Below are 13,085 nucleotides of genomic sequence, written 5' to 3'. Positions count from 1 at the left end.
AAAGTTTTTTTTTTCAAAAGACAACTGGGCATTCTTCGTTTTTGCTTGAAGACAATTCGCTTCTCATCCAAGAAGCTCCTTCAGTTCTGGGAGAAGCAAAACATCTTCAAGCAAAAAAACCAAAATGAATCCAACTGCCTTTTGAACAGTTTGGGATAACCAAACTAAATGAATGAATCACCGTAGACATTCCTACTGGTTTTTTCCTATTTGATGCTGAAATTTTCTCTCTGAAAAGGAATGGGATACCCAAAGTCACGACCAGTACAAGATGATCTATTTTAGTGGACTATTTTAGTGGACCTGGAGAATATTTAGGAGAGACACCCCTTGGAATGATTTTTTCCTACCATTAATCCATTCTACAGGTAATAATGGTGACAGGGGACCACCCTATTACAGCGAAAGCCATTGCTAAAAGTGTGGGGATCATCTCGGCTACCAGTGAGACAGTGGAGGACATCGCTAAGCGCCTCAACATTCCTGTTGAACAGGTGAACAAACGGTAAGGCTGGCATGGAAATGGATGGGAGAAGGTAACCTCTCCTTCCACAGTCTTGGAAGGGTATGTGAAAATCATCTTGGGAGACAGGAGGAAGAGCTGCTGGTTAAACAACAGCAATAGCAATAGCAATAGCAGTTAGACTTATATACCGCTTCATAGGGCTTTCAGCCCTCTCTAAGCGGTTTACAGAGTCAGCATATCGCCCCCAACAACAATCCGGGTCCTCATTTTACCCACCTCGGAAGGATGGAAGGCTGAGTCAACCTTGAGCCTGGTGAGATTTGAACCGCCGAACTGCAGATAACAGTCAGCTGAAGTAGCCTGCAGTACTGCACTCTACCCACTGCGCCACCTCGGCTCTTGGCACAGTCAACAGTCTGATAGGAAGCAGCTGAGCCCACAGAAAGAAGAGGGACATGGTAAACATGTCAGAGAACGGGATGCGGTGGCTCAGTGGCTAGGATACTGAGCTTGTCGATCAGAAAGGTTAGCAGTTTCAAATCCCTAGTGCCACATAATGGAGTGAGCTCCAATTATTTGTCCCAGCTTCTGCCAACCTAGCAGTTCGAAAGCATGTAAAAATGCAAGTAGAAAAATAGGAACCACCTTTGGTGGGAAGGTAATCCGTGCGCCTTTGGCATTTAGTCATGCCGGCCACATGACCACGGAGACATCTTTGAACAGCACTGGCTCTTTGGCTTTGAAACGGAGATGAGCACCACCTCCTAGAGTCTGGAATGACTAGCACATATGTGCGAAGGGAACCTTTACCTTTTAAACATCTCAGAAGGAATCCTCCCCTAGTTTCTTGGATGTAAAGATGAGATGGGGGAGAAGTACAATAGTAATCATGGTACTCAAACTGTTTTCAAACTCATCAAATTTGGTACTCAATGTATGAGTCATGGTGGTGCAGTGGTTAGAGTGCAGTACTGCAGGCTATTTCTGCTGGCTGTTGGTTGCCTGCAATTTGGCTGTTTAAACTCTCACCAGACTCAAGGTTGACTCAGCCTTCCAAAATGAGGACCGAGATTATTGGGGGCAGTATGCTGACTCTGTAAACCGCTTAGAGAGGGCTGTAAAGTACTATGAAGCAGTATATAAGTCTAAGTGCTATTGCTATTTTGACATGAAAATTTTGTCCCGGTACTCATCATTTGTTTGATACTCCAATGCACAAGCTAAAACTTGTGGCTGCCAGCTGCTTTGTGACTCACTACATTATTCCTTCTGGGGAAAATCTTATAGTTTGGTATTCATCATTTTTGGTACTCATCGTGCCTCCCAGAACCAAATGAGTATTGAGGTCCTACTGCACTTTTCAGACTTTCAAGAATATTGTCAGTTTTGCGAGGTCATCCAGCACACCCAGAAGTGCTCTCTCTAACTTTATTGCAAGGTTACACCAACCAAATCTCACTTACCCTTGAAAAGCGTTCGGAGACTACAGCTAGTCCAGAATGCAGCCGCGCAAGCGATATTGGGTGTACCGAGATACACCCATATTACACCTGTCCTCCACGAGCTGCACTGGCTGCCAATTGGTCTCCGGACGCAATTCAAGATGTTGGTTATTACCTTTAAAGCCCTACATGGCTTAGGACCAGCCTATCTGCGAGACTGCCTACTGCCATACACCTCCCAATGGCCAATAAGATCCCACAGGGTGAGCCTCCTTCGGATACCGCCAACTGGACAGTATCGGCTGGCGGGCCCCCGGAGGAGAGCCTTCTCTGTGGCTGCTCCGACTCTGTGGAATCAGCTACCCGCAGAGGTCCGGACCTTACCCACTCTCATGGCCTTCAGGAAAGTCGTTAAAACCTGGCTGTTCCGGCAGGCCTGGGGCTGTTGACCTTAGTGTTAAGGTCCAGCCCCAATTAGAATGTATGTGCGTTGTGAATTTTAAACTATTTTTTTTACTTATTTCTTTTTTTCTTCTTTCGTTGTAAGCCGCCCAGAGTCCTCCAGGATTGGGGGGCCTATAAATTTAATAAATGAAATGAAATAAATAAATGACTTACAAATAACACAAGGCCATGGTTTGTCAACTGTGATGGTTGATATACTTACATAGTATTCCAAGACAGAACTAAATAAGCCAAATTGCGGTTTACCATACTAATGCGGACCAGTAAATCCTTTACCTTTATGTCTGGTTTTGCAGAGAAGCCAAAGCAGCCGTGATTAATGGCATGGAGCTGAAGGATATGAGTTCAGAACAATTGGACGACATCCTAATCCACCATTCAGAGATTGTCTTCGCCCGGACTTCGCCCCAGCAAAAACTGATCATTGTGGAAGGCTGTCAAAGACAGGTGAGGAGAAAAGAAGAACCTCTGTTTGGAGAAGGTTGTCAACTTTTCACAGTGGATGACTTGTAACCCAAAGGGAACAAATTATAGTAGATGAATAAGATCAAGCTCTATTCTGATTGATTGATATTCAGAACTTTTTTTATGATATTACAGAGCAGCAGTAAACGTTGGGTTGACTGGTCAGTGAAATGCTAGGTAAACAGAATTCAGCTATCTGAACCAATTGAGGCTCTTAGAAGGAACACATATATTCTCTCTGTCTCTGTCTCTCCCTCCCTCCCTTTCTCCCCCCCCTCTCCCTCTCTCCTACCCCCTCTCATTTTTGCTTTGCACAAATCAAGTCCGGAAGAAATGACAAAAACCTCCCCAAACTTTCCACTTGCAAAAGGCAAAGCAAAAACCGAAGTTTAGCTTCATTCCACAATGTATAACCACTTCCTTCGGGCATGATTAAGAAGCAATTTGGGGCAAGGTTAAACAACTCTTACGCAACCCTTTTGAAATGTTAATAGCATTGATACAATGGATTGGCTTTTCCAAACTGCCTAGAGCAGGATCAGGCATCAATCCTTTCATTTAATTGTTCCAATTCCGTCTCTCACTGAAATTATAGATTTTTTTTAAAAAATGAAAACAGATTAACGGAGAGAAAAATATTTGAAAAAAAAAATTGCAAACAAAGCAAGTACGAAAACTACAACCTGTTTTCTTTTTTAAAGTACTCTTCCTTATCTTTGGGTCAGGGGGGAAAAAACCAAGTTCAAATGTTGACACATGTTGCATACCAACAATCTGTTGCAGAAGATTAGACCTTTTTGAATTAGTAATAATATTTCTTCCGGCCATCCCCGTAGCAGAATAATAACATTTTTGATAGTGTAAGTTTTCTTCATAATATTTATCTGCAGATCTCAAATCACACATGTGAACAGAACAGGATTCAAGCAAGGAAAGAATTTGGTACATATATATTGGAGTGGTCAACTTTGGCAACTTCAAGACTTCATGGCTGGCTGGGGAATTCTTGGAGTCAGGTCCACAGGTCTTAAAGTTGACATCGTTGGATATGGTTGGACTTGATGTCCACAGGTCTTAAAGTTGACGGGGTTGGAAGTCCACAGATCTTTACATTGACATGGTTGGATATGGTTGGACATGATGTCCACAGGTCTTAAAGTTGACGTGGTTGGAAGTCCACAAATCTTAACATTGATATGGTTGGATATGGTTGGACATGATGTCCACAGGTCTTAAAGTTGACGGGGTTGGAAGTCCACAGATCTTAATGTTGACATGGTTGGATATGGTTGGACATGATGTCCACAGGTCTTAAAGTTGACATGGTTGGAAGTCGATGGGTCTTAAAGTTGACATGGTGTATATCATACTCTTCAACCTTTGTGTCCCCCAGCAAGCAGTAGTTGCTGTAACTGGCGATGGAGTCAATGATTCACCAGCTTTGAAGAAAGCAGATATCGGAATTGCAATGGGGATCGCTGGCTCTGATGCAGCTAAAAATGCAGCAGATATGGTCTTGCTGGATGACAACTTTGCTTCCATCGTTACTGGAGTTGAAGAAGGTAAGACGACCAGGCCATGATTTGAACCTTAGCTGCACACTGTGATTCGTTGGTATACCTTTAAAGAGGGGGGACTTCACTGCTAAAGCTGGATGGATTATGGGATTCTGATGTATCTGAGGGCAAGCTGGACATATCTAGAAAAGAATCCCCATGAAAATATGAAGACAATTTCATAACCACCATTGCTACAATATTTGATAAAAACATCCTTTATCCAGGTCTACTGATTTTTAACTTGTCATATGTCCCAATCATGGCCAAATTCAGCCCAGTTTATCTCAAATTCATCCATCCATCCATCCATCCATCCATCCATCCATCCATCCATCCATCCATCCATCCAAGTTTTAGAACTTTATGTCCTGTTACTTATCTTCATATAATAGCAGTAGACATTGCAGGAATTGGTCACATTTTGTAGCATTTGATTCGTCGTTCTCCATGAAATGAATCAGATGTTGAGAACATCACCTCTGCAGGAGTTATCTGAAGTTGTCCACAGATGAGGTCTACCCTTGTGGCAATTTCAAGGGAAAGACATATTGAGCATACTAATGACTTAGTCCTGAGAATATTACTGGAAAGCTGATTTTTTCCAGTGCAAGTAATGACAGCCAAAGAAACATAAGCCTCCTTGGTGTTGTGTTGTAGCAGACACAACCACCAACAGTGTTCAGATTAAACTGATAAAGGAGTTGTAGATCTCAGAAAGTGGCATGTCATATTCAGGCAGCTCTCAACAATCTTCTTGTTTCCCTGCTCTAGGCCGCCTGATTTTTGACAACTTGAAGAAAACGATCGCCTACACCTTGACCAAAAACATCGCCGAGTTATGTCCTTTCCTGATTTACATCATTGCCAGCATACCCCTCCCTATTGGCACCATCACCATCCTCTTTATTGACCTGGGCACAGACATTGTGAGTTCTTGATTTCTGAAAGACAAAACTTCCTCTTTTTCATGTGCATGTTCACTGAAACAATTTGTCAACACCAGACTTAAAATCATACTGCTATCTTCCCATTTCCTGCACATACACACCAACACCCACACCCACACCCACACACCACCACCAAACTTGATACACAGATGACTTACTCTCTGGAAACAAATACTGTGGGGGTAAGACACCCCTAACACCTCCTCGGGGTGTGTATTCTGTTAAGATACAGCCTGTTGTGCCTTAAAATGGCTTCTACTGTACAGCGCTGTGGAGTTGTCATTGTAATGGCTTCACAGTACTCCACAAGGGGGCTCCCTCTGGTAAAGGGGAAAATCCAACATTAGACACTGCGGCAACGTTCATGGAAGGAGGCTTGGGATAAATAAACACCTGGGAAGTGCCGGATTATCAGCTAGTAATTTTTAAAAGGGGGAAAGGGAAAACATAATGAAAGAAGTCCTCATTTAACTGCCAACATCAATACAAAGTTCTTTTAAGTCCCTCTGAGATCAAAGGGGCTAATTCTCAGATTTTAGCTTAATCCTAAACCATTTTCCCCAGCTCTAGTCAAAGAGATATCTTACTGCCACAGTGCTAGAATTCGTCAAATTGATATAGCCAGTTGTCTCACAAAACAAGCAATATGTCACATCCAAGGGAATAAAGTTGGAGAAGGCTAGGGTAAACTTGTGGGTTCCTAGGTGTTCTCTAAACTTGGTGGTTTTCTTAGAGATGTTTCATGACCCAACAAGGTAACATCATCAGTGCTAGAAGGCAGTGGGTTTTCCCTCTCTGTTTATATAGTAGTGGCTTGCTTGCATGTCAGTGAGAATGTTCTTGGTGGTTTGTCAATTAGGTTGTTGTTTACTAGGTTGGAACTTCCTTGAATACCTTCCTAGGTTAATAGGGGAATTGTAGGTTAGACGTTCTTGGCGTGAACATAAATCAATCAAACATGTGCATATTCCTAGCAACCTCTTGTCTTTCCTCATACAGATTCCTTCTGTTGCCCTGGCCTATGAAAAAGCCGAAAGTGACATCATGAAGAGGAAACCGAGGCACAAAAAAAGAGACAGATTGGTCAACCAGGAGCTTGCAGTTTACTCCTACTTGCAAATCGGTACGATAGGGAAATTCTTACCAGAGAGGAATGGAGTAGGTGTTGGGATGGAACCTTTGTGGGTGAACACGGAGACTATTTCTCATCTTCAATGACCAGGATCAGAGGTGGTATTCTGGAGAACCGGTAGCATAAATTTTGAGTAGTTCGAAGAACCGGTAAATACCCCCTCTGGCTGGCCCCGCCCCGTCTATTCTCTGCTTTTGAGCCCCAGCTGATTGGGAGGGAATGGGGATTTTGCAGTAACCTTCCCCTGCCACGCCCACCAAGTCATACCACACCCACCAAGCCACGTCCACAGAACCGGTAGTAAAAATATTGAATCCCACTACTGACCAGGATCCTGCTAACTGAGATCCAAATGTCTCCAGAGAAAACAATGTGGTAGACATTCTTCCAATCTTTCTTTTTTTTCATCAGCTTTCTTCTCCTATAAAAGCCAATCCTGTTTTTTTTTCTTTTGCAGGCATTCTCCAAACCGTTGGGGCCTTTTTGACCTATTTCACCGTTTATGCTGAGCAAGGCTGGCTCCCTCAATCTCTTCTGCATATCCGGATTCCGTGGGAAGAGGAATATTTGTCTGACTTGACGGACAGCTATGGACAAGAATGGGTAGAGTGTTGCAAATCTCTTTCATTTGAAGGCATCAGTTAGGCTGAGTAACAGACAAGGAGAAGAGAGATTCCATTTCATTGTGTCCCACCTTAGCTCCAAAGACAACTGGTGACTTTGGGCCAGTCACTCTTTCTTAACTGTAGGAAGAAGGCCAAGTGTCTGTTGAGATTCTCAGCCATCCAGGTCATGGTTGTGTCATTGTAACACCCCCCCCCCCAATGAAAGAAGACTCCGTGACTTGAGGTTCCTCAAAGTCCCATTTTATTAGAGATGTCCTATTGGCACATCTGGGAAAACCCGAATCTGACAGCTTCCAGGTTTCCCCCACCCAAACTAACACTCAAAGAAAATTTGGGTGCATCTTATACACCGAATGTAGCCCCACCCACCCCCACCAGAGGCCAAAAACACCAGGCATGCAGGCAGCGATGGTCTGTGGCAATCCCTGCAGCCTGGAACAGCTGATTGGGGGTATTCCGGCAGTCTGATCCACCCGCCAATCAGCTGTGCTGAATCAGGCTGTAATAAGTGCTGAAGCTGACCTGACTGGTCAGAGTTTGCAGCAGCAATCACATTCAGAAAGCACAGTAACTGATTCAGCAGGATTCAAAATAATAATAATATACAACACATTACCAAAAGCAGGTTTTCCAAGGTAGCAGTAAATACAAGCAAAGCACAAGCAGTTTCACTTTCAGTTCTAAGCTAAGCCAAGCTCCTTCCTGTCTCCTTGTTGCTCACATGGCAAATACTATTTCAGAGTCCAAATAGCCCTCATTGGCTGACTTAGTTGCTATGCCTATTCATTGGCTGACCTTGTTACCATGTGTCAGTTGAATACCATGGATACTAGTAGGTAGAGGCAGAATTTTTCTTCTTATTATTTTCCTCCACAAAAACTAAGGTGCACCTTATAATCCAGAGCATCTTATACTTTGAAAAATATGGTATTTCCTGATTCTGCAGCTCCTAAGTGTTCTGACCAGGTTCCAGAACAGACAAACCCTTTGTAGGTAAATAACCACAATTAGGAGCGCCAGCAGCCCCGGCAAAAAGTCCCTCTCTCTCTCTCATCAGGCTAACAAATCTGTCCAGCAGGGAGATGAATAGTTGTCTGCTACACCTATTCATCTCCTCCCCCTGCCTTTTATTCCCAGAGCTAGGGTGGCTAAAAGCTAGCAGTGGTGGCTCTTCTGTCCCAAGGGCCAGCCAATAGATTTCCACTGCTCTCCTCTCCTCTGTATTCTGTACATCCGCATGTCAGGCACTGGACCCAGCTGTTCAGAAATGGGATTCAGCAGGTTCTGACCACTTCTGGGGAACCGGGAGCAGAAATTTTGAGTAGTTCAGAGAACCGGTAAATATCACCTCTGACTGGATCCGCCCCTATCTAGTCTCTGTTCTCCCAGCAGAGGAAATGGGGATTTTGCAGTAACCTTCCCCTGGAGTGGATATTTGACATTATCCTTCCCCTGCTATGCCCACTAAGCCCTACCCACAGAACCGGTAGTAAATTCTTTTGAATCCCACCACTGCAGCTGTTTCTCCTCTTCCTCATTAGCCACCTCCAGACCTGGGGGCTGTTGACTCTCCATATGAGGGCTGACAGATGGCCCAGGTTCCATCTCTCTCTCTCTCTCTCTCTCTCTCTCTCTCTCTCTCTCTCTCTCTCTCTCTCTCTCTCCCTCTCTCTTTCTCTCTTTCTCTCTCCTCTCATATCTCTCTCCCTCTCTCTCTCTCTCTCTCTCTCTCACTCTCTGTCTGTCTGTCTGTCTGTCTCTGTCTCTGTCTCTGTCTCTGTCTCTGTCTCTGTCTCTGTCTCTGTCTCTCTCTCTCTCTCTGCCAGCTCCATTCCCTCTTCCCCCTCGGAGCTCTCAGGTCACCCTGAATACTGACCCTGACTCCCATGCCTCCCCCTCCTCTGATTCGGCTGCTGGAGGGGCCGGCAGCTGACAGACCACAACACTGATTAGATTTCACATTAGAAGTGCTCACTGTACATTGTTCAGCCTAAAAAAAATGCCGTTCTTGTGTTGTCTAGTAATATAGGATATATTGGGTGGAACATCTAAAAATAGTTCCAGTGATTCATTTCGTAGGAATCTCTCTAATCCACTTACTGAGCTGGTACGAGTACAAGTCTTGAGGTCAACCATCAAATTCCAGGAAGGATCAAATCAAATGGATTCCTTCACTCAGTGTAGCTACCAATTTAGAAGACACTTTATAAAGCCATCATAGTTAGCTGACAAAGAAAAAATAGCTTATACCCTTGGCCTTTCTTGGATCAGAGGCAATGGAGCCATTCCACTTTATAAGGCTGCTACTTATTATACAGTTATACAACGACACTTGCATTATTTCACATTGCAGTGTTTTCTGTACCACGCCATCATCTATTTTAAGATGATGTATACAAACCTGTCACTCAACAAATAGAAACTGGCAGTTTGAACGTTTGTAGAGATTCTCAGTTATCCAGCTCATGGCTGTCCCAAAGGTGCTTTTTTCAGGAGACAACTGGACTTCATTGTTTTTTTCTTTGAAGATGTTTCTCTTCTCACCCAAGAAGCTTCTTCAGCTCTGACTGGATGGAGGGGAATGAAAGGATTTATACTCCTTGCAGACAGCTGGTCATTTGCATCCTTTTAGAGGGTCCTTGAAGCACTTTTGATGAGAAGCAAAACGTCTCCAAATGAAAAAACAGGAAGAAAATCCAATTGCCTCCTGAAAAAAAGCACCTTTGGGACAACCATGACCTGGATGATGACTGAGAATCTCTACAGATTTTTTAGCTATACAATTTGGGATGGACACCCTTGGAATGGTGCGGGAGTAGGAATGGATTTCCAGAGGGAAAAAACTGCAGACTACAGGAACCATTTGCATCACTCAGGTGACCCTGAGGACACAGATCAACCTCCAAGTGGCCTCAACGACCCTCTAAGGGGATGCAAATGACCAGCTGTCTGCAAAGAATATCAATCCTTCCCTACCCCACCATCCGGTTAGAGCTGAAGAAGCTTCTTGGATGAGAAGCAAGAGGTCTTCCAAAGAAACACAGCAAGAACCTCCAGTTGCCTCCTGAAAAAAAGAAAAGAAAACACCTTTAGGACCTTATAAAGCCCTTCATGGTATTGGACCTGGGTACTTGAGAGACGGCCTGCTGCCAATTACCTCCCAAAGACCCATTAGATCCCACAGGGTTGGCCTCCTCCGGGTTCCGTCTACCAGCCAATGCCACCTGGCTACCACCCGGGGGAGGGCCTTCTCTGTGGCAGCTCCGGCCCTTTGGAATGAACTCCCCGCGGAGATCCGGCCCCTCACCTCTCTCCAGGCCTTCCGAAAAGCCGTTAAAACCTGGCTGTGTCGGCAGGCCTGGGGTCGATGAGTTCCCTTCCCCTCTCGAATCGTGTGGCTGTTGGTTGTTTTAAATCCCCTGTACTTTTTGTTGTAGTTCTTGTGTTTCCCTTCCCCTCCTTTGGGTTTGTGCGCCACCCTGAGTCCCGCCGGGAATAGGGCGGCATATAAATAAAATGAACCTTGAACCTTGAACCTTGACCTGGCAGCCTGAATAAATATCCCAGTTTGGCTCTTGTCCATCAGCTGGAATTTGTAAACCATGGGAGATGGAGATGCTGAAGCACTTGTCCGACCACTAGCCACAGTTTAGCCAGAATCATTCCCTGAATTATTCCTAGCCGGCCTGGCCTGAACAGAATAAAATAAATGATTAATTTCATGGTTAATTTTAATCTAATTTTTAAAATTGTATTGTTAATATTAATTGGGTTTGCTTTGGGATGCTTTATTCCCTTTTTAACTTTTGCAATATGTGCTTTTTTTTTTAATGCTGTACGCCGCCCTGAGTCCTTTGGGAGAAGGGCGGCATATAAACCCAATAAACAAACCTATCCTAGACCTCAGTTGGCGATGAAAGTCTGTCTTGAGCCCAGCCATTTAACTTCTCTTCTTTCTCCACGCCCTGCAGACCTTCGAGCAAAGGAGAACCCTGCAGTATACAGGCTACACGGCCTTTTTCGTCAGCATCACCATTCAACAAGTGGCGGATTTAATCATCAGGAAGACCAGACGGAACTCCATTTTCCAACAAGGGGTTTTCAGGTGGGTGTAGATACAGAGTAACAGAGTTGGAAGGGATCTTGTAGGTCATCTAATCCAACCCCACCCACTCAAGAAAGTATCAGGGGATGCAGTGCTAGCATCACTGCCCATGGTTGAATCATAAGATTCAAATTTGAGCTCAGGAGCACCTCAAGAATGTGATCCTAATCAACTAGAAATATATAGTTCTTAAAGTGAAAATGGAGGAGCTTTGGGGTCTGGAAGAAAATGCATCCACACGCAGAGAGAAACCATATCTAGGAAGTCAAGCATGGATTTCATAACCTCTTCCTGACCACCCAACCACTTACATCTGCATACTAACATCTGTATGCGAACCTTCTGTCGATGCTATCAAAGGCTCTCCATGTGCACCTCTCATAAATAATGTGATTATCCTTAGCTGTATTTATTATTATTTTTTTGCAGGAACAAAGTCATTTGGATCGGTATAATTTCACAGATAGGAATAGCTTTGATTCTCTGTTATGGTCTTGGAAGCATCGGTGCCTTGAATTTCGAACCTCTTCGGTAAGTTTAACTTCTTGTGGTTCGGCTAAGAAATGAATCAATTAAAACAAATGTATATGGTCACCCACCTGTCATGTGGTGGCTTCTTCTTGTTGTTAGTTGCGAAGTCGTGTACGACCCATCGCGACCCCATGGACAACATTCCTCCAGGCCTTCTTGTCCTCTACCCTCCTCTGGAGTCCATTTAAGCTAACACTGACTGCTTCGGTGACTCCATCCAGCCACCTCATTCTCTGTTGCCCTGTTCTTCATTTGCCTTCTGTCTTTCCCAGCATGAGGCTCTTCTCCAGGGAGTCCTTCCTTCTCATTAGGTGGCCAAAGTCTTTGAGTTTCCTCTTCAGGATCTGGCCTTCTAAAGGGCAGTCAGAGTTTATCTCCTCTAGGCCTGACCGGTTTGATGGCCTTGCAGTCAGAGGGACTCGCAGGAATCTTCTCCAGCACCAGAGTTCAAAGGCCTCCATTCTTTGGCCCTCAGCCTTCCTTATGGTCCAACCTTCACAGCCATCCATTGCAACTGAGAAAACCATCGCCTTGACTAGACACACTTTTGTTGGCAGGGTGATGTCTCTGCTTTTTAGGATGCTGCCTAAATTTGCCATAGCTTTTCCTCCCCAAGAGCAAGCACCTTTTAATTTCTTGGCTGCAGTCCCCATCTGTGATGATCTTGGAGCCCAGTGGTGCTCCAAGTTACTGGTTAATTAAATTAGTTAATTAAGTTAGTGGTGGCTAACAACATTAAAATTACACACTGCTGTGATTGTAGTATAGTATCATTCCTGCTTTTTCAACCTTGTATCCATGAGTTATACTGAATCAAGAGCCGAGGTGGCGCAGTGGTTAGGGTGCAGTACTGCAGCCACTTCAGCTGACTGTTATCTGCAGTTCAGCGGTTCTAATCTCACCGGCTCAAGGTTGACTCAGCCTTCCATCCTTCCGAGGTGGGTGAAATGAGGACCCAGACTGTGGGGGTGATATGCTGACTCTGTAAACCTCTTAGAGAGGGCTGAAAGCCCTATGAAGCGATATATAAGTCTAACTGCTATTGCTACTTTATTTCCTAATTCCCAATCAGCAGAATTCCCTAATTCCTGCCCAACCTTCTCTTTTCTAGGGTCCAGTATTGGTTTGTCTCCGTGCCTTATGCCATCTTGATATGGGTCTACGATGAAATGCGCAAGTTATTCATCCGACGATACCCCGGAAGTAAGTGGCATAGCGTTTTAGGCACAATTTAAAGTCCTACACTTATTCCAATCCAAGCGAACATTGCTGAATCTGCAATTGTAGGTTAAATGCTCGCAATCACAGGCAATATCGCCCTTGCTAAAAGGTTTCTTCAGGTCAGGA

At 44.4% G+C, this 13,085-nt stretch overlaps 1 protein-coding gene across 1 annotated transcript in view; it reads left to right on the top strand.

Moving 5' to 3' along the window:
- ATP12A (ATPase H+/K+ transporting non-gastric alpha2 subunit) overlaps positions 1-13,085 on the top strand; it is a 40,788-nt gene that overhangs the window by 27,033 nt on the left and 670 nt on the right. The window contains exons 14-22 of the mRNA XM_087706392.1: positions 369-505; positions 2,670-2,820; positions 4,232-4,400; positions 5,169-5,323; positions 6,344-6,467; positions 6,934-7,079; positions 11,074-11,207; positions 11,637-11,738; positions 12,850-12,941. Of these exons, the coding sequence (XP_087562518.1) occupies positions 369-505; positions 2,670-2,820; positions 4,232-4,400; positions 5,169-5,323; positions 6,344-6,467; positions 6,934-7,079; positions 11,074-11,207; positions 11,637-11,738; positions 12,850-12,941 (1,210 nt within the window). The remainder of the gene's footprint in view (positions 1-368; positions 506-2,669; positions 2,821-4,231; positions 4,401-5,168; positions 5,324-6,343; positions 6,468-6,933; positions 7,080-11,073; positions 11,208-11,636; positions 11,739-12,849; positions 12,942-13,085) is intronic.

This window comes from Thamnophis sirtalis, unplaced genomic scaffold (assembly GCF_051295495.1).
Source record: "Thamnophis sirtalis isolate CommonGarterSnake01/CBP01778 unplaced genomic scaffold, rThaSir2_p1.2 scaffold_2, whole genome shotgun sequence".
In the NCBI taxonomy this organism is placed as follows: domain Eukaryota; kingdom Metazoa; phylum Chordata; class Lepidosauria; order Squamata; family Natricidae; genus Thamnophis; species Thamnophis sirtalis.
Note: the sequence above shows the minus strand (reverse complement) of the source record. Positions and strands in the feature narration are given on the sequence as shown.